This window comes from Gopherus evgoodei, chromosome 3, assembly GCF_007399415.2.
Source record: "Gopherus evgoodei ecotype Sinaloan lineage chromosome 3, rGopEvg1_v1.p, whole genome shotgun sequence".
NCBI lineage: Eukaryota > Metazoa > Chordata > Testudines > Testudinidae > Gopherus > Gopherus evgoodei.
In genome coordinates, this window is record NC_044324.1 from 224,222,525 (window position 1) to 224,243,681 (window position 21,157).

The 21,157-nt window shown below is 50.9% G+C and overlaps 1 protein-coding gene across 8 annotated transcripts in view; it reads left to right on the plus strand.

Moving 5' to 3' along the window:
* GALM (galactose mutarotase) overlaps positions 1 to 17,374 on the plus strand; it is a 72,145-nt gene extending 54,771 nt beyond the window's left edge. For 7 of the 8 annotated variants that reach the window (XM_030558274.1, XM_030558276.1, XM_030558277.1 and 4 more), the window contains 4 exons: positions 468 to 549; positions 14,980 to 15,121; positions 15,511 to 15,754; positions 17,130 to 17,374. In XM_030558274.1, coding sequence (XP_030414134.1) covers positions 468 to 549; positions 14,980 to 15,121; positions 15,511 to 15,754; positions 17,130 to 17,207 — 546 coding nt within the window. In that variant the 3' untranslated portion in view covers positions 17,208 to 17,374. The remainder of the gene's footprint in view (positions 1 to 467; positions 550 to 14,979; positions 15,122 to 15,510; positions 15,755 to 17,129) is intronic. The other variant, XM_030558271.1, reaches the window with a different exon arrangement.
* Positions 17,375 to 21,157: the final 3,783 nt, after the last annotated feature.

A 21,157-nucleotide genomic window follows, 5' to 3' on the forward strand; every position in this document is an offset into this window, starting at 1 on the left:
CAGTAGGGGAGAAAGCAGTAAGGAAGTGCAGGACAGGCAGACAGAGAGGAGTTCTGTGGGTGTGGAAATTTCTAGCTCAGTACAGTTGACGACAAGCTTTTCAGTATGCCCACTGTACCAGGACATAAAAGCTATCATTCTGACAAGTATTCTGTTCTTGACTGTGTATAGAGCATTGATAAGGCTATGAGTGTAATGAGCAGTGGAGTGGGATTAAAGCCTTGGGATTGTGAGGGTTGCTTTTGCCTCTGTCTGCTTCCTGGGTAATGTGGAGACTGTGCCAGTTGTAGGGAAGCTCAAAGTCACTAACGTTTGAACGCTGCAATCCAGTAACATGGGCTTTGCTGGAGTTTGTGGTCAGTGTCCATGTGGTTTGATAACTACCAGTGGAAAACACCCTGCACAGATACCTGGATGCATGTAAGGGGTACAGTGTAAGTATAAACATTTCTTTCATTGTCTCCTAGGGATCACATGATATCTACAACCATATGGTCTCCATAGAAGCAGACTCTTACTTGCCTGTGGATGACACCCTGATCCCTACTGGTTGGTGACTTTGAGAATTGCATTTGTTTGAAGGGAGGGGATTTTGTAGCTCAGTGGGAGCAGGATTGGCTCTAAGGTGAGGAAAGTCATTCTTAAACATAAGTGAAGTTTCTTATTCCATTAGGAAATGGTTTGATCCTTCTGTTAGCACGAAAGGGGGTCCAAAGTCACACGATAATAGCTCTCCTTGGGTGAGGCAGCTCCACAGTTTGCACGGAACTGACCCTTGCCTCACCCAAACATAGTTGGAGAGCAATTCCCTAAGCCCTAGTGTGACTGATTGCTTTGGTCTTGTAGCCCCCATTTTGGTGCTGGTACCTGCTCCACGGTTAACTGAGGTTCAACAGATGAGCCTGATGTTTGGCCTCCATTTAAAATCCCCCCAAAAGCTCCGTGTGTCTCCACACTGAGAGGTTATATCTGGGTCCCATCTGGGATCCTTCCATCAAATTTGAAGAGATCAGACAAAGTTCTGAGGGGATCAGTGGCATTCTAAAAGTCTTAACACTTTTTGCCATGTACTGCAGAGGAGAGGGCTCTCTGACCTCATATGTATGCCAGCTAGTGAGTCACATGTCCTCTGTACAGCGACACACTAGCTCCATGTCTAAAGAGCTCATGTGCCTAGGCTGTACAAAGAGCACTTGGTGAGGTAACACATCATCCTGCTTTGTTCCAGAGATGTGGGTGTGAAACGAATTACATAGCCATGTGTTCTGAGATGGACATTTTCCATATGTCACATGCAAGGAAGAAAGCTGAGAGGTTGCTTTCACCACAAGGGCAGAGTTAAGGGGATTTGTCTGCCTTAACTGTGAATTTCTCTCCTTTCAGAGGTTTGACTATTTGGGAGCTCAATTCAGAACTTCCTGGGTTTCTATCTTTTTTTAAATCTAGCACCCTTGAAAGGTGATTTACATTCAAACCACTGATAGGTTCCTGCAACTTTCCTCAGTGGATGAAGCAGAGTGTGAGTAGCCACAGGCTGACTCACCACTCTGGGCATGTGGTGAGCATTCCCACATGGGGCAAATAAATGTGGTAATTAACCAATAAACAAGGTGGGTGATTCAGGTTGTCATCAGAGGACAGTTATTGGAGAGACAGGAATGGGGAGGCTGGAAGGAAGGGCCAGAGAAGCCCAGGATCTCTTCCCCCATCATGTGTCTGTGGAGAAGGGAGAAGCCTCATGTTGTGGGGAACATGACTTGTAAATGAGGCACACAGGGTTGAACTTGCCATGAGACTGTGTGAGGACTGTTTGCAGAGAGGAATCCAGGGTGAGGGACTTCACTCTGCTACACATAGGTATGAGTAACTTCATCCGATCATCTCGGGGCATCATGGGTCTCCATACTTCCATTGTGTAAATGAGTAGGGAGGGGAAGCCAGGGAAACCCTTTCTGCCTGTGGTTTTTGGTGTCTATAGGTACCTGTGAGTATGTCTATGTTGCAGCTGGGAGCGAGTCCCGAGCCTGGGTAGACAGACTTGCACTAGCAGGCTAAAAGCAGTTGTGCGGACATTGGAGCTCTGGCAGAGGCTCAGGCTCGCTGCCCTCCTAGGCTTGAGTTTGGGTGGCCAGTCCAAGTCTCAGCCTAAGCCACAGTGCCAAAGTCTCACAGCTGTTTTGAGCGCACTAGCCCAAACCACACGAGCGCAAGTCTGTCTCTCTAGCCTGTGAGACTTGCTTCCAGCTGCCTCTCATGTCCTCCTCCCCCCGTTATCCTCACCTCCTTCCTCCAGCCCAGCTGCTTGTGCTGTTGCCAGCTGAGCAGCTCCTAGTGCTAGGACCTGGTTCCTTTTCCCCTTTCCTTCCTCTTGCAATGTCTGGCTTACTCATGCTTGTCTAGCAAAGTTTTCCACATGATCTTGAGGTCCTTCTATTCCCATAAACTGTGCCTGGATAATCAGTCCCTCAAAGCCTGATCATATTACATTATGGGACTCCCAGGTACAGTCTGATTGCTTTGTTTCACATGTAATGGGTCAGATCCTCAACTAGCATAAATCAGCATAACTCGATTGTTGTCTCACTGGGGCTACACCAGTTGACACCAGCCGAGGAGCAGGCCTGGTAGCTTGTATTATGAATAACTGCCTTGGTGCTGAGCAAATTAATTTTTTCGAAAAGGACTGAATCAAATGCTGAAAAGTTTGAATCAGTCCCAAATCAATTTTAAAACTAAAAGTAAAATGTTAAAGCACCCCAGGCGCCTCTGAAGTGTCAGGTGCCACAGCAGGGAGAGAAGAATGTGGCGTTTTTCTCCTCAAATTGTTGCTGCCAGCCAGGACCGTTGAGGGGGGTGGGGAATTGCCCAGGGGCTCAGGTGATTTAAAAGGGCCCATGGCAGATGCAGCAGTGGCAGCTGGGAGCCCCAGGCCCTTCTAAATCATCCAGGCAGGCCGCAGGGCTCCTAGGCGTGTGTGGGGTGGTACCAGCAGCGGTGAAGGCATCAGGGTGGACAATGTGGAAGCCCTGGCCATGCCCATTGCCTGGAATTGCTGTTGGCAGGCCTGCTGCCAGCAAAGCACTGGCAGCTAAACCTCAATGGAGGGCTCTGGTGGTTTCCATGTCTAACCTCAGAGACACTTAAATACAATGAGTGCTGGTGGGTGATGGTCACACACTGTGTGCAACAGAGGAAAGGCGAATCCTTTAACATTTTTGGCGAGGTCTTTCCCCGTGTGGAAGTCTCCCTGTTCCAGGGTTTCACTGTCAGTCTGTTGATTTCAGCGGAGTTGTGCTGAAGTGAATTGGAATTGAGCCAGGCCCCACGTTTCTAGGCCTTAGGGTTTTTGTTGCAAGCATAAACACCCGACTTGAGCATAAGCCATGCTGCAGCTTTCCCCCATGAGGATGCCCATCTCTGGTGCAGTTAGGCCTGCAGCGGCTGCACCACTCAACCTGGCTAGGGGCAGCAGCATGGAGAAGGGAGAAGGAGTTGCAAAGGCCCTGCCTGAGTGGTCCAGGCTCCTTGCTCCTCTTAGGTGAGGGAGAGAGGGAGTTAAATTTACTGGGTTCTCTGTGCCTTTGTCGTCTTCACTTGACACCAGCTGAGGCCAGACCTAGAGCATTCCTGCTGTACCAGCTGCTCCCCAGATTGGCCTTATACCCGCCTGCCACCCAGCAGCAGAGGCCCCTTCCCAAGACCTAGGAAGGGCAGGAGCCAAAGATCCCAGCAGTCCTAGCAGAACACCAGTGTCTCCCTAGGGACTGTTTGTGAGCGCCGAGGAGCAGAGGGGAGGCCCCTGCCCAGCTAGGGCAGAGATGGCTACTCCTGCACTGAAGAGCTAACCATTTTGGGTGGGGGAAGCAGAAAATTGATTAATTTGTGCAGCTAAGGTGGAGGAGACCAGAGAACGTACGAGCTGGAGGTAGGAGGAAATGGAGGGGCACAGCGTTATGGGCACGCGGGGGATGAATGAGGGAAAGTTGGGGTGTCTGACATGCGGGGAGGGGTGAGCAGTGATGGAATGGCAGGGTAGCGTGGTTGTCACTTGTGGGAGAGAGTGAGTGCCTGGTGTTAACGATATGTGAGAGGATGAGATCAAGTTTGGAGTGAAGTGTGTCTGTTTCCCCCTCTCTCTGCCCAGGGGTCTGACAGGTTTGTATGCATGTATGTGTGTTCCTCTGTCCACACAGGGGTCTGACAAGTGTGCGTTCATGTGTGTGTGTCCGTCCCTCTGTCCATCCAGGGGTCTGATGGGCGTGTGTCCTTCTGTCCACCCAGGGATTGATGGGTGTGTGTGTCCCTCTGTCCACCCAAGGATTGATGGGGGTGTGTATCCCTCTGTCCACCTGGTGGTCTGAAGAGGGTGTCTGTCCAGGGGTGTGTGTCTATGTCTGTATGAGTGTGCAGGGTGGGAGGGCTGTGTGCGTCAGTGTTTCTGGTAAGCCTCGGCTAGCAAAATTTTACTGGAACTAGTAGGTTTTATTTCCTTGACGTTTTTGCAAGTCTGCATTACCATATGCCTTCCGGCTCCGCTGTGGGCAAGTCACATTGATTTGCACTTGGGAGCAGGGGTGTGAGTAGGTCTAAGTGAATCTGCATTATTACTCCTCATGCATCTTCGCCAAATCCAGGACCCAATTCAGCAAGAGACTGTGTGTAGGCACATCAGTATTCCCCTGGGCTTCAGAATGCAAAATGGCAAAAGATGACTTCAGTGGGACTGATGACATGCTTAGAGTTAAGCCCATGCTAAGTACAAAGCACTTACCTTGCTGAATTGGGACCTTAGTGTAATGTTTCAGTGGATGCTCATGTATTTTAAGTAACATCTGTTCTTGAAAGTTAGCAATTACCTGGCTGGTTATTTAAGTTTTTAAATGTGCCTTGGCTTGACATTCTTGTTTTCTGTATCTATTTGCCTCTTAACATTTTGGATAAATGAATTCATTAAGGCAAAAAAATAGATGGATATTCTGTGCTTAGTGGGTTAGGTGGAGGTTGTGTATATTTTAAAAACCATTTTGTGTGGGACTGTCTCTTTTTTTAGCATAAGTAGACACCTGAATAAAACAGCTTCTCTTTTTAAAGTAATTCTTCCTCCACTCTAATGTATTGAGTAGAATTCTACAGTTAGATCGGATCGAAAGCCACAAAAATGCATGACTTGTAAGATAAAGAGTGATTCTGAGCATTTGCAAAGAACTGGTGCAGAGCAATGGATGAGTTCAAAGTGAGTAGATCCGAAAAGTCAGGGCTGTCAGCAGCGAGGTGAGGCTGTGACTGCTGATGTGAGAAGAGAAATGTCCCCAAACCGAGACTTCAGAGCAACAAAAAGATTAACTGTTTGATGGGAAGTTTGTCATTTCATTCAAAGTTACCCGCACTGGCGATAAATCCAAGCAAATAAAAACCTGTCAATTGCCAGGAAAATAGTTCATACAAAACTTGATCACAGACGGCAGCACTGTGCCAGAGAACCGATGGCTGTGATCCGTGGCCCTGATCTCCCGCTACTTGTCACTTACACCTATGCTTCCAAATCTGGCAGGCAGCATGTGGCACCGACTGTGTTGCGTAATTTCCTGTTGTCAAGGACTGTGCTGAGTGGAGGAAGAGTCACTTTAAAGAGAGAAACTGTTTTACTCAGGTGTCTACTTGTGCTGAAAAAAACCCCCACAGCCCCACACAAAATGGTCTTAAAGGTAAGCACAACCTCCACCTCCCCCACCAAACACAGAATATCCATCTAGTATTTTTGTCAGCGTTTGACACCTGCTCTGTAGTATTGTTTCCTATTGTAAAGGTGTGTGCAGGGAGTGGGGAATGATGGCCTTGTGTGAGTGTGAAGAAGGGGATGATTTTCAAAGGGCAGCTAGGCACCGAACTCCCAGCTGTGCCTCTGAAAATCTCCCCATAACTTATAACTCTTTTTGGTAATGAGTTTGAATGCTTTGGGCTCAAACAATACTTAAGGTCCACTGGAAGCGAAGAAATCACACTCTGTGACCTTGTCCTCTCTACAGGCTTTATTATTAGCATATCAGGTCACTATTACATTCCTCTCTAGCTTCTCTCTACTTCTTCCTCTCGATCTGTTTCCAGGGATCACCTATTTATGTGCTGAAGTGTGTGTGTTAGGGTTTCTAAAGAGTGATTATGTGGGTATGTTCTTCTACACTTTATTTACCAATTGTCACTTGTTATAGTACTTAAATACTAATAATGTAAGAGTATGGTAGGCCTGATGGGGTACGGAGTGCATGCTGGAGCCCCCTGGTTTGATCTGCCATGAGTAGTCTGCTCTGTACTCTGAATGCAGCACATGAGAGATGTTTAATTCCACCCACAGTCCTGGTGGAGTTTGGTCTGTTATTCTCCTTATACCTTTCCTTGGTTACATAGCCCTTGGCAGTATTCGTTGCTATGTGGGTATAACTCTTGATGTGCAGAACAAACCCATTCAGAAGTTTCTTGTTAATTTCAGAGGGTTTGATGATGCCTGTAAGGTCCAGTCTTGTGACCCAGAGTTCCATGGTCCTCCAGAGTGTGAGGGGTGCATAAACTGCTGTATCTCTTTAAGGAGTGCATATAAGGAGTGCTCCCCACATGGCTAGCCATCTCTGCTGATTGATATTAGGGATGGAGTCACAGCTCTGCCCACTCCCTGCCTCTCTGGTGGGAGCCCCTTCTCAGCAGCCCCTGCACTCCAATCACACACTATGTGATCACATAAGGCCGCAGTCTAGCAGCTGATAGTGATTTATAGCAAAGCCAAGTGATCTGCAGTAGCCATCGCCTCATTGAAGCAGTCAGTGACACCACACAGCCACGTGTGCAGATCCGGCTCTATTCATAGCTAGCTTGTGACTTGTGCACCGATGGTGCTTGAGGGTAAACCATGAGGTGTCGTCAGGAGATGGGGAAATGCTGGTGATTGTGTGACCGAGAGTACTGCACAATACAGCATGTTCATGAAAATGCTGGGTGCTGGGAAACTCAACCACAGAGAATATATGAAGTTAAATCCTGAGTCAGCCTAGATAATTTTATGTTTTTAAAATAACTAGCTGCAGTTGGAGGTGGCACTCATCCAGCCTTGGCCCTCATCCATTTCACCAATCAACTAATCACTGTGTGTGTTCTGTATAGCAATAAGGAGATGGAGGAAATCAATGGCAGCCAAGGTTAGTTTGTGCTCACCATTGAAGTGACAAATATCTAGCAACTCTTTGAGAACCATGGGCCAGATCCTGAGGGCCAGCTAACCTGTTCAGGACACAGAGGGAGTGGGGAAAAATGGCTATAGGCAACATCCTTGTTGCCCTAATCCTGGGGCTGTGAGGTTCTGCAGGACAGGACAGGAACCTGGGTCTGGAGGAGGGCAGATGCATACCCGCAGCAATGGTAGGGCTGCATGCATTACCGTATAGACCCTGTAGAAATAAATACCGCAGGGAGTACTGCCTCAGGAGGAGGAGACCAGGAAGTGTCTGTACAACAAGATGAACTCCCGTGTTGGCTGTAATGGTGGACATTCCTCTTGGATTGCTCTGGGACTCCAGTACTGACTTTCAGAGCTGTTCCTAGCCTCTGACTGCCACTGCTCTGACCACTAGGTATGACTGCCCAAGCCTCAGTCATGACTGACTGACTGGCTAGGCAGTAGTTTGTCTCTGGTGGAATTTACATCAATCTCGGGTCTGCTCTAAATTATGCCAGCAATAATGTTCCCATAGGGACTGTTCTACCAAGGATCACCAGAGTCCAAGATGCTTCTGGCCCACCCCTGTGCCTAAGGGGATGCTGGAACAGGTAGTCAGAGTTGGCTACACTACTGTATATGCCACACAGGGACTCTCCTACAGTAGGGTAATCTACCCATAAGGGGAGCTTTCTAATTTTCCTGTCTGAGAAGCACCAATCAGTTGGACGGGGGCCTGAAGATCTGCTGTGTCTATGCTAAAAACCTCATCAGAGGGCCTCAATGTTCTTCCTCTTCTCTTTCCTTTCAGTAGAAGTTTAAATCATGGCTTGGTCTCAGTTATCTTTCCAGCCTACTTTAGGAGATCGTTGTCTCTTATTCCAAACCATTTGTTGTCCAGTTTGCCGTGTGGTGGAGGCATGCTATGCTGCCATGATGCAGGACACCCAGCTACAGGAGCTCTCTGAAGCAGTGGAGAGAAGGGATGTGGAGGAAGTGGTTGTGGGATATGACTAAGAAAACTTGCAGTAAGTGGGCTTGTATCAGCTTCGGTGCACGAGAACTGAGCATGGTTCACACAGGCACAAGTCAGGAGGTGCAGGGCTCAGACGGCTTGCAGCAGCTACTCCTGCTGGAAAGAGGCAAGAGCTGACAGTGGTGGAATAGAGCAGGGTGGTTAGAGGATGTGGCACTTGACGCTTATGGGGATTGGCCTGGAGATTATCCTTAATTTACAGCTGGGGAGAGACACAGAGAGGAAGTGGCTTGCCCCAGGTCACCCTACCTCTTGTGACTGTGGGAGAAGGGAAAGAAACACCACAAATAACACCAATAGCCCTTTGCGTTGGGAACTGGCTGTCACGGAGGTCTAGCAAGCTGTTAAGGCTGTGCACCTCACACCTCTCCTTGTTTTGTTGTCTCTTTAATCTGAGCTAAAAGGGGGCCAGACTGAATGCATGTTTGCACTTTGTGGGAAAACATGCAGACTCTCACTGTATCAGTCACTGGTTCACTGGAGATCCCAGACCTTATGGCATGACAGGCTTAGCCTCCAGGGAAGTGAAGGAGGGAACTGCTCACTTAGTGCATAGGCCTTCTCCCTTCTGACCGAGGGCCTGATCCAAACCCCACTGAAGTGTGTGGGAAGACTCCCATTGAATTTAGTAGGCTTTGGATGCAGCCCTGTCACTGAGCAGCATGATGTGAAGTAGAAAGGCCCAGAGAAAGGGAGCAGTTTGTCATCTTCTAGTGCTGGAAGGAAGTTCTTGTGCTGCAGAGTTGTCACGAGTTTGCTCATCTGAGAAGAGAAAGCGCACTGTGGTTACTGGGATCACAGCCACCTTAGAGGGAGGCAGTGTGAGCAAAGGGACAAAATGCAAGTTTCAGCATAGAGCTTTTTGATGGTTCCCATAGACCTGTGACATCGAAGCAGCTCTGGGTCTGAGGGGGTGCAGCATTTTCTACTGGGATCCCCACCAAAGCAGAATTTCCCATTGTAGTGCAGAGCGTAAAACAACACTGGGGTAAAGACAGACCAGACTCGCAGTGCTCCGAATGTGAAATAACACCAGTGAGGTCAATGGCATTACATCTGGGGGAGTGAGTGGAAAATCAGGCCCTCACTTTCAGAAGGTTATCTCCCTAAGGCTAGAGCATTTGAAAAGTGGCTACTGATTTTGCATGTCTCAGTTTTGGGGTACCCAATCTGAGATCCTGGGGGCCAAACTTTCAGAGGGTCTGTCCCCCTACAACTCCTTTCAAAGTTAATGGAAGCCTGTGGGTACTCAGCACCTCGGAAAAAACAGCCCTAGATATCACAAGCTGGGTTCCCAGAGTCTGAGGCATCCTGAAATTAGTGTACTGATTTGAAAGTGTTGGACTAAACAGTTACCAGAAGCTCTTGTTGGCTTTGCTGTTCAGATCTTTTGTAGTAGGGCTTGGGGCCTGTCATGGTATAACCCCCATTCTGAACCTTAGCGTCCAAAAGATGGGATACCAGCATGAATCCCTCTAAGCTTAATTACCAGCTTAGATCTTGTAGTGCTGCCACCAACCAGGACTTGCAGTGCCTGGTATACTCTGGTCCCCCCAAAACCTTCTTAGAGGACCCCAAGACCCAGACCCCCTGGATCTTACACAAGGAAAGTAAACCCTTTCCCTCACCGTTGCCTCTCCCAGGCTTTCCCTCCCTGGGTTACCCTGGAAGATCACTGTGATTCAAACTCCTTGAATCTTAAAACAGAGAGGAATGCACTTTTCCCCCTCCTCTTTTCCCCTCCCCAAGAGGTAATACAGATTCAAGCTCCGTGAATCTAAAACAGAGGGATTCCACCTTCCCCCCCCCCCCCCTTCTCTCTCCCTGTCTCCCACCAATTCCCTGATGAGTACAGACTCAATTTCCTTGAGCCTCAACAAGAGGAAAAAATCAATCAGGTCTTAAAGAGAAAAACTTTTAATAAAAAGAAAGAAAAAAAAGTAAAAGTTGTCTCTGTAATTTAGATGGTAAATGTTACAGGGTCTTTCAGCTTACAGACACTAGAGAGAACCCTTCCCCCCAGCACAAATACACATTAAAATCATTCCAGCGAAATACACATTTGCAAATAAAGAAAACAATTAAAAAGACTAAACCGCCTTTGTACTTATACTCACTATTTGAGCAGAAATTTAGAGAGCCTGTAGGTATGTCTGGTTACTCACAGAACCCAGAGAGAACAACAGACAAACAAACAACACAAAACAAAGACTTCCCTCCACCAAGATTTGAAAGTATCTTGTCTTCTGATTGGTCCTCTGGTCAGGTGGTCCAGGTTCACTGCTTGTAACCCTTTACAGGTAAAAGAGACATTAACCCTTAACTATCTGTTTATGACAGGGCCCAATTCACTCTTAGAGGTGCTATTGATAAAAATGTAGGACTCTATCCAATGGCAATAGAGATGTTTCACTGAGCACTGGATCATCCCGTTAGGTAGGTAGCGATGCATGCACACTGAATCTGCACCATGTGAAACCAGTGCAACAGGGCCATGAGAACAGCTTGGCTATTGAACACGGCTCGCTCCTAAAAGGCATGTCTCTGAGTCAGCCCTGGAAGTTTTTATATCAAATTTGCCTTGTTTTGAAGCAAAACGACATGATTCTGAGCGTCAATGTGTGTTTGCGGTACCAGGAGGAGGAGGGAGGAAGTAGATGTTCCATCCACTTAATTATTTTACTGTTGACTGAGTTTAGAAAAATCCCACATGCTCTTCCTTAGCACAAGCAGCGCTTTGTTTGTTGAGAGAGCCGACTGCTGTTTTCAGTAACCAGTTCTAAGATTGCTGTTTCTTAGAGCTTCTATCTAAAGAAACCACATACAGCAGTCGCCTTGTTGAAGCAAGTGTGCTTGCATGTTAGCATCTTTCTACTTCTTCCAGGGGTGTTGCTCTATGGGCCTTCTGTGATAACAAAAGAGAATTGCAGAACATCAGACCATGTCTTGGTGGGTTTACTCTAGAAGTGTGGTGAGCTAGAGAATGTTGTGTGCACTTCATGCTGACTTGCTGCCTCATGTCTTAACATTTTAAATCCCGTCTGCTATCATCAGGGAATATAAACAGGGAGTTAGGGTGGGGAAACAATTTACACTCTGTCTGAAAGGCTGCAACATAACGCGACTTTATTTCTTAGAATGCAGAAATGTAACACACACACACACACACACCCCAAATGGAGCGAGAGACAAAACAGGCTGGTCCCTCAGGCAGAGAAGCACAGTTTGTCTGACTTTAGGCTGGGTCACTGCATACTGACTGCTGAAGACCCAGATGGCACATTTCCCTCTGAGCCCCCTAACATGCCAGTAAGACCAAGAAACCTCTTGGAACCTAAAGTAATGGCTTGTAATTTCAATACCATTTCGAGTCCCCTAGCCCCAGGGGAGTAGGGAGTTGTCCTGGTTGTTCTGAGCTTCTGCAGAATGTCAGCCTTCACGTAAAAGGAAGAGTAGGTTTCTAGCCTTTAGGGTTGTGAAGGAAACTTGATACATCTGAACTGAGTGTAACCAGTGTTGTATTGATCAGGGGTTGTGAGCATCTCTCTGGCCAGGGGGTTGCATTGTGTATGTCTGCCTAGAGTGTGGGGGTGTGAGGATGAGTGAGAGTGCCTCCATTTATCCAGGGGTGTGAAATGGGTATAGGTATGTCCTTCCATCCAGAGTGGTGATGAGGAGGGGTTGGTGTGTTCATCCTGGGGTTTGAGAGGGTGTAGGTAAAAAGACCAAGATTCCCTCTCCTCTCTTTAAGTGAATGAAAATGGTTGAAGTCAGTGAGCCCCCAGGAGAAGATTTTCCTCTCAAGAATAAACCTGGATCGGTTCTTTTTTTGCTGGGAGTTTCTGCAAGATACCCTAGAGAACAGCCCATTGATGTCCCCTGCCGAGCTGTAGGTGCAGCAGCTCCTTCCTCAGCCATGCACACTGCGACGTGGGCTAAAATTTACAGTGGCACAGCTAGGTCAGTTAGAAGTGTGAAAGACACCTCACCTCCTAGCTACAAGCTGGCAAAACCCACCGGACAGAGCAGCTATACTGACAGCTGTGCAGCCAGAAGCCCTCTGGTAGCGTTGGTCAGGAAAGTGGTGTTCCTATGCCATCAGAAAAACTCCTGTCAGCGTAGCTGTCTGTACAGGAGGCTCGGTCGGCATCGGCTCTGTAGTGTGGACACGGCCTTAATTGCCGCCTTCTTTTACTAAGTCTCTTTGTCTCTTCCATTTTTCTCTCCTCTCTGTCTCTCTCCCGCTTTTTAGACTCCGAGAGGCTGCTGAAGTGGCCCACCACACAGTAACACTAAGCACAGCGTTCAGACTGTGCCTTGTCCCTGGCATTCGTAGCAGCCCTCTCGCATTTGCATGCACAGTGCGCTGCAAGCTAAGTGAGCTTTTGCCTTCCTTGCAGCTGGCTGTGGTTCCTCACCTGCTCCATTTCTTACTATAAAGCTTAAGAGTGGGGCATGCTGCATGTCTCAGATGGCCATAGCTCAGCAGCGTGAGCTGGCTCACCTCAGCCAACAGTGCCCCCTGCAGCGCCGTGGTGAAGGGTGCATTTTGAAAGAGCTGGTGATGCCTGAATCTGCTGCTCAGCTGAACCCTGTCACCAGATTAATGGTGTCTCAAGCAGACGGGTGTGGAGGGGACAGTGCCTGTTGATCGTGTGATGTCACAATACAGCAATGCCGAGAGGGACACTGCTTCTGCCAGCTCTGCACTGCTGGTGTTTCTTAAACGGAGGCCCCTGCCCTCACAAGCTTTGTCACTTCGCAGATCACATTGGAGTGGATCTGATGTCGGGAATGTCTAACAGCTCTGGCCCAAATCCTGAGGTTCTTACGCAGGCAAACATCCAAACATCAATGAGAGGGAACAACCCCTGTGAATCTGGCCTTGTAACAAGAGGGTTGCACACTCAATAGCTTCTGTGGGCTGAGCTCGGTGCAGCCCCCCATTCTCCCCGCAAGCTCCCTGTGGGCTCCCCACCAAGTGCCTCTGTTTCAGGGGTTCCCTGCAGCTCTGTGTGCCCCCGTTTCTTTTCTCTCCACATACCAGATCCTCCCAGCCACCCTGTCAGGAGTTTGGTGTGCTCCCCATTCTCCCCACCCCCAGGACAGGAGGTGTGTGCGCACCCTCATTCCCCTCACCAGTACTACTTGTCTTCAGTCTGTCTAGGAGGCCAGTGATTCAGGGTGTCAACATGGGGCAGCACTGCGTTAGTGTTATGGTTATGCTGGCAGGGCCATCAGCCAGCTCGGGATAACTGCAGAGTGCTTAAAGCTGTGGCTTTGCTAATCCGTGGCAAGGGCTCCCTGTGCGTCTCCTTCCCCCTTCTCATTTTCCAGTTTCTCCCCAGATTAATAGGGCTCTGCCTAGCACATCCCCTTCGGCTTTGGAAGTAATTGGGTGAGGTGTTCACAGATGTGCAGAACATGCCGGGAAATGCTGTTGCGCTGTGTGTAAAGCCTTGCATATTTGGCCAGCTGTTATCCATAGCTGGGTGATGTTTAGCACAGCAGGATGTGAAACATTGACTGCATTAGGGGCTGATGGTGCCATTCTGATGCCCAGTTGTTGGTCTGCATGAAATTAGCCTGTGAGCTTGGTCCCTGTGGGCAGCACAGAACCCTCCTGCACGTCCTTGTTGGCGTTGCTACTGAAAGCACCAAGGAGTCAATGGGAGACTAGTCTGTCATCCCTACAAGTGGTCCCTTCGGTGCCAGGTTGAGCCATATTGGCTCTGTCCTGTGGGGAAGTCTGCACAGCCAGTGCCTGTACAGGAACTCGTTCTGTCATTAAGCAAAGAGTTTCCATCTCTCAGGCTGTCCACTTTTCTGCAGCATGAAGTGCTCACTTAAAAAAGTTCTCTAAGCAGTTCTAAAAACACCCAGATTGTAAGACCCTGATTCAGCAGATTCACTACTTAGAACATCAGTTCTTTGGGACAGGAACTGTCATTCTGTTCTGTTTCAGAGTAGCAGCCATGTTAGTCTGTATCCGCAAAAAGAACAGGAGTACTTGTGGCACCTTAGAGACTAACAAATTTTATACTCCTGTTCTTATTGTGTTCTGTGTTTGCACAGCACCTAATGCAGGGGGACCTGGCCCACGATGGGGCTCCCAGGTGCTACAGTATAGTTAATAATAATAATTAATAGAACACTCAAGCACATGCTTAACTCTAAGCACAAGAATAGTCCCAGGAACGTAAAGATACGAATGTGCTGAATTGCTTTGCTGGGTTGGTAATACAATATGGGGCATAACAGTCTTCAAGTAAGTAAAACGTTGTTACAAGGAGGAGGGTGATAGATTTTTCTTCTTAACCACTGAGAATAGGACAAGAAGCAATGGGCTTAAATTGCAGCAAGGGAGATTTAGGTTGGACATTAGGAAAAAGTTCCTACCTGTGAGAGTGGTTAAGAACTGGAACAGATTACCTAGGTAGGTTGTGGACTCTCTGTTATTGGAGGATTTTAAGAACAGGTTAGTTAGACAAACACCTGCCAGGGATGGTCTCTAAGACTTAGTTCTGCCTCAGTGCAGGGGACTGGACTAGACGACCTGTTGAGGTCCCGTCTAGTCCCACGTTTATTTCTGTTATTTCTACCACAGAGTTATTCACTGACATAGTTCAGTATTTCAGAGCTGCAGTGTCCTTCTCTTTATGGTTCCTGGAGCCTCTCTGTGAGCTGCTAGGACAGGCTGTCTGCTCACCGAGAGCCTCCCTCTGCTATTTCCCCCCAGGAGAGGTGGCTGCGGTGCAGGACACAGCTTTTGATCTGAGGAAGCCGGTAGAGCTTGGAAGACACATGCAGAAGTTTCAGCTCCCTGGCTTTGACCATAACTTCTGCCTGGAACAGTCGGAGGCTCGACGCTACTGTGCAAGGTGGGAACTCAAGTACATCAGCTGTGTAAAGCCTGCAGCACAGAGGGCATCGACCGGGGATGCTGAAGGAAGATCCCAATTTTCTGTCCCTTCCATCTACGGGCCCCCCATTACCAGAGTATTTGAGCCTCCCAGTCTTCAATGTATTTCCCCTCACAAGAGGCCATCCCCATGCTGCAGCTTTGTCTTCTTGGCCTCCTCATTGCTTGGGCATTTAGACTGCACTAATTGCCAGGGAGGCCAAGTGCCCTACAAAATTGCATGACCTGCAGGCTTCTCATTAATGTCACTGTTCCTGTGAGGAAGCTGGGACAAAGAGGGGAGTCTTGCTCTGTGTCCTGAAGTGCTGCTCAGTTCTTCTCAGCCTATCCTCTTTCCTTGCTCTCCAGGTTCCGTTCCTTCCCCATCTTGCTTTCTGTCCTTGCTCCCTGGGTACAAAACTGCATCTCTTTATATAGAGCACATCATCCCCCTAGTGGCAGGACGATGGAGGTTTACACCACTCAGCCTGGAATCCAGTTCTACACTGGAAATTTCCTGGACGGCTCGCTGGAGGGCAAAGGGGGCTCTGTGTATCCCAAGCATTCAGCCTTCTGCCTTGAAACACAGAACTGGCCGGATGCAGTTAATAAGGTAACTATTGCTGTCCTGGAAATCCATACGAGTGCTGAGGGAAGGGCTCCTCTGAGCTAATGGAAGTTATGCACATGCTCATGGAGACGCAACAGCTCCTTAGGCCTGGTCTACACAGCTTTGCTGGTTAGGGTGTGCACCTCCTAATGTAGATGCAGTAACTCCAGTATAAAGGGGCCTTATGTCAGTATGGCTTGGTCCCTTCCTGTACGGGACTAGCGATACTTGCATAAAGCACCTTTGTAACAGTATAATAGTGTCTGTACCTGGGGGGATGGTGCATCCCCTTACCAGTGGAGTTAGAGTGGTACAATTTGTGTGTGTAGACAAGCTTTTAAGAAACTGCCCCTCTCAGGCCTTAATTCTGCAAGCTGTAGTTAGGCAAACACCCTCTGATGCCAACCCCCCAACTCTTAAGAGTGCTCTGGGATCTTTCACAGCTGCCCTCAACCTGAGCAGGAATCTCAAGCCATGCCATTGGTTGCAGGGTCATGACAAAACACCACTAGAAGCACCACAAATAACCTCCTCTTCCTGGATCTCAGTTTGGACTCAGGTTTCCAGGAATGTATTAACCAAATGCACCACCAGCCCCCCTCGCCCCCATCCAACAGCCCTATCAAATGCCAAAGCTGGGTGTGCAAGGAGGTAGCTGAATGCTTTTCCTGTAGGAGGAGGAGATATTTTCACTTGCTGAATGATTGGATCTTAGCAACCAGGAGGGTCGCACACTTTGTTCCTTTTGTCAGGTGGGCTCATTGCACCCACCAGGGGCTCCCTGCAGCCCTCCATTACCCTCCACAAGCTCTCTGTGAACCACCTCCCATCCCCCTCCATTTCAGGGACTCACTGCGGTCCCTTCCCTCCTGCCAAGGGTCCTGAACTGTGTCTTAGCAATGAATGCTTCCTACAGTATTCAGCCCTGACATCACTTCGCCCTGTCTCTATGTGAGAGCCTGTGAAAACACACGTGGCATCCTGCAGCCAAACTGTGAACCATAATGTACAGCTCATTTCACAATGTTCCCCTCCCTTGGGAGAGCTGTGCCTGGAACAGAACAGCTGTTTTAAATGCACAAAACGACACCGATGCTGAGGCTTAAAACAAATGTTAAACTAAGTCATTTGAAGTAGCCTATTTGGTCCTAGCATTTCCATTGCAGGAGCAGCATTAAATGTGTCCTTGGCTAGCTAACAATAAGCTGTATCAGGTTAAACCACCTCGCCTTAGAAGGCTACTATGACAGTTAAAAGGAGCATGAGGATTTTAGATCTTTTTACCAAAGCTAAAAATGACTCTTGCTAAGCAGCGATAGCACTCAGCACCAAGCTGTGAGACTGTCAGAACCAAGATATTGTCTTTTTCTTTCCACAGCCCCATTTCCCCAGTGCACTGCTGTGGCCAGGAGAGGAGTACAACCACACAACTTGGCTCAAGTTTACTGCAGCTTGAGGAGTCACCTCTGCAGCCACAAGAAGAAATTCATCACAAAGTGCTCTGAGTCGTGGGAGGGGAGCAGGGGAAATCACTTAAAATAGCAGCAGGAGCTTCCAGATTTCTCCAGTGTAGGCAGATGTGGCAGGTGCAGGCACATCTCTTAGGGACGGAGTTTGTAAAAGTTCTTCTTCGAGTGATTGCTCACATCCATTCCAGTTAGGTGTGCGCGCCGCGCGTGCACGTTCGTCGGAAACTTTTTTACCCTAGCAACTCCAGTGGGCCGGCAGGTCGCCCCCTAGAGTGGCGCCGCCATGGCGCTCTATATATACCCCTGCCGGCCCGCCCGCTCCTCAGTTCCTTCTTACCGCCGTGTCGGTCGTTGGAACTGTGGAGCGCGGCTTAGCTGTCCTCCACGTCCCTAGCTCTCCTAGTTTTCAATCGCTTATCTCTAGTTCTATATAGTGTTAATTAGTGTTGTTAAGTAAATAGTTTAGTCAATAGTTGTTAAATAGTTCTTGGCCGGGGGCTTAGCCCTTCCCGGCACCCGGCGCCAGGCTCATGCCTGTTTCGCCGGGCTTCAAGCAGTGTGCGGCCTGCAAGAAGCCCATGCCCACCAGCGATCCCCACGAAGCGTGCCTGAAGTGCCTCGGGGAATCGCACAGGTCTGACAAGTGCCGCATCTGTAAGGCTTTCAAGCCGAGGACAAAAAAGGAGAGAGATCAGAGACTCCGAACTCTCCTAATGGAGGCGGCACTTGACCCGTCGACTTCGCGGACCGTGGTCTCGGCACCGGCACCGGATCGCTCCGGCACCGAGAAGACTCCTCGGCACCGACCTTCTCCGGCACCGGAATCACAGCCTAGGCCGTCGAAGTCTGCTACTCCGGCCAGGCAGACCCGGCTTGAGCGCCCGGCCTCGACATCGGCCGCGGCACCGCCGGCACCGTCAGCACCGTTGACTCCGGGCCAGGCGGGTCCGTTGAGTCCGGTGCCGCCGAGCTCCCCCATGAGATCTGGGGTTGAGATAGTGGTCCCGTCAACACCGGAGACCTTCGCCTCGGCTCGGGACCTTATTGCCCTGACGGAGCCCACTCGGCTGCCACCCCCGGTACCTCCGGTGCGGGTCGTGTCCAGGGGCAAGCCCATGATGTCGGCGCCGCCCAGAGACAGTCCTTCGCCATCTAGGTCCCGACGTCTTGGGCGCTCCAGATCCCGACGCCGCTCGCAGTCCCGGCACCGCTCCCCTCAGCGGCACCGGTCGCACTCGCGGCAACGGTCGACCTCCGGACGGTCGCGGTCAAGCTCCAGTCGGCGTCACCGGCACCGCGACTCCAGGAGCAGGTCCCATCGCTACTCGCCGCACCGGTCGACCTCCCGGCACCGAGCTGGTGGCAGGTCCCGGTCTCGGTCGACCTCCCGGCGCCGAGCCGGTGGTAGGTCCCGGTCGACCTCCCGGCACCGAGATGGTGGCAGGTCCCGGTCTCGGTCGACCTCCCGGCGCCGAGCCGGTGGTAGGTCCCGCTACCGAAGCGACACCCGGTACCGATCAGGATCCCGGCACCGTGACAGATCCAGGTCCCGGTCCCGATCCCGGCACCGATACGACTCCCGGCACCGGTCCCCGGCACCGAGACGATCCTCCGTGCCGACCCGCGCCGGCCCGTACCATCCGGGGTCGGCCCCGCCGTGGCCCTCGAGACAGCCGTCCGTATCTTCGCAGGCGGACAGTGCGTATGCGCTCGGCACCGACCGGCAGGCGGCGCTCTTCGGGGATCCGCCGCTGGAAGACCAAGGCCCACCACAGTGGGGATTCTGGACACCCTGGGCATACCATCAGGCCCAGGGCCCCAGCAGCTCCCTCCCACACCGGCGAATGCGGAGCGTAGGGCCCCTGAAGCCTCCTTGTCTCGCCCCCCTCCCTCCCCGGAGGCGGAGGAAGGGTCCAAACAGCAGGACTCCGCTGTGGCTCCGGAGGTAGAGGCGAGGGCTGAGGAAGACCCTCAGTTGGACACTATCGTGCCTGGGGTCTCCTCATCCTCCTCCCCGGATGAGGCGGTGGCGGGTACCTCCTCCAACAGTCCCCCCCCGCTGGATCTCAGGGCGCACCAGGACCTCCTCAGGCGGGTGGCCCAAAACCTGAGTCTGCAGGCAGAGGAGGTCTCGGAGATAGAGGACCCGATTGTTACCATCCTCTCTTCGGATGCTCCCACCAGGGTCGCCCTGCCCTTTGTACGGACCATTCAGGCCAATGCCAATACTATCTGGCAGTCCCCGGCCTCCATCCCTCCGACAGCGAAAGGAGTCGAGAGAAAGTACATGGCCCCTTCCAAGGGGTATGGATACTTGCACGTTCACCCGACTCCCGGTTCACTGGTGGTGCAGTCGGTGAACGATAGGGAGCGTCACGGCCAGGAGGCTCCGGCCCCCAAATCCAGAGAGGCCAGGCGGATGGACCTCCTTGGCCGTAAGGTATATTCGGCTGGGGCCCTGCAGCTCAGGGTCTCTAATCAGCAGGCCCTGCTGAGCAGGTACGCTTTTAACTCCTGGGTGGCAGTGGACAAATTTAAAGAGCTGCTGCCACAGGATGCTCGCCAGGAGTTTACGGCCATCCTGGACGAGGGCAAAAAGGTCGCGCGCACGGCCTTACAAGCATCCTTGGACGCTGCGGACTCGGCTGCCCGTACCCTCGCGTCGGGAGTTACGATGCGTCGCATCTCCTGGCTGCAGGTTTCCGGCCTTCCGCCAGAGCTCCAGCACACGATACAGGACCTTCCTTTCGAAGGCCAGGGCCTGTTTTCGGAAAAGACAGACCCCAGACTCAAGAGTCTGAAGGACAACCGGGTCATTGCGCGGTCCCTCGGGATGCACACCCCCGTGACGCAGCGTAGACCCTTTAGGCCACAGCAGCAGCCGTACCGTAGGCCGTTTTCCCAGTTCCGCCAGCGGCAGGACCCTTACAGGCGCCGCGGCAGGAACGGCAGGCGCAGGCAGTCTGGGAACCAAGGGGGGCAGAACCAAGGCTCCTCAAAACCCCCGCCTGGTCCTAAGCCTTCATTTTGAAGGTGCGCCCGAGGGCGCTGTAGCAGTTTCCCCTATGGATCCTTTCCCCCCGTTTTCAAACCGCCTTTCGTTTTTCCTCCCGGCGTGGTCCCAAATAACATCGGACCGCTGGGTCTTAAACCTGGTGCAGACGGGATACCGCCTGCAGTTTGTTTCGTTTCCTCCTTCCCGCCCTCCTTCCTCGTCCCTCTTCAGGGACCCCTCTCACGAGCAATTCCTTCGACAGGAGGTGCAGACGCTCCTCAGCAAAGGAGCCATAGAGGCGGTTCCGGAAAACGAGAAAGGCAAGGGGTTTTATTCCCGCTACTTTCTGATCCCCAAGGCCAAGGGGGGCCTCAGGCCTATCCTCGACCTGCGAGAACTCAACAAATACCTCGTGAAGTTGAAGTTCCGCATGGTATCCCTGGGGACCATTATTCCATCCCTGGATCCGGGAGACTGGTACGCCGCCCTCGACATGCAGGACGCGTATTTTCATATTGCCATTTGGCCGCGCCACAGACGCTTTCTCCGCTTCGTTGTGGGGGCTCTTCATTATCAGTTTGCAGTCCTCCCTTTCGGCCTGTCCACGGCCCCAAGGGTGTTTACAAAATGCATGGCAGTTGTCGTGGCGCATCTTCGACGCAACCGTGTCCACGTGTTCCCTTATCTGGACGACTGGTTGATTCGGGGCACGTCGGAGCAGCAGGTCAGCAGCCATGTCCGCCTGATCACCGCCGTATTTGCAAGTCTGGGCCTCCTGATAAACACAGACAAATCCACTCTGAGGCCCACGCAAAAGGTGGAATTTATCGGGGCGGTCTTGGACGCCACGATGGGCAGGGCCTCGCTGCCTCTGCAACGGTTCCAGACCATGGCGGCGATTGTTCAGCGTTTGCGGTCAGCCCCGTTGACGTCAGTAAGGAC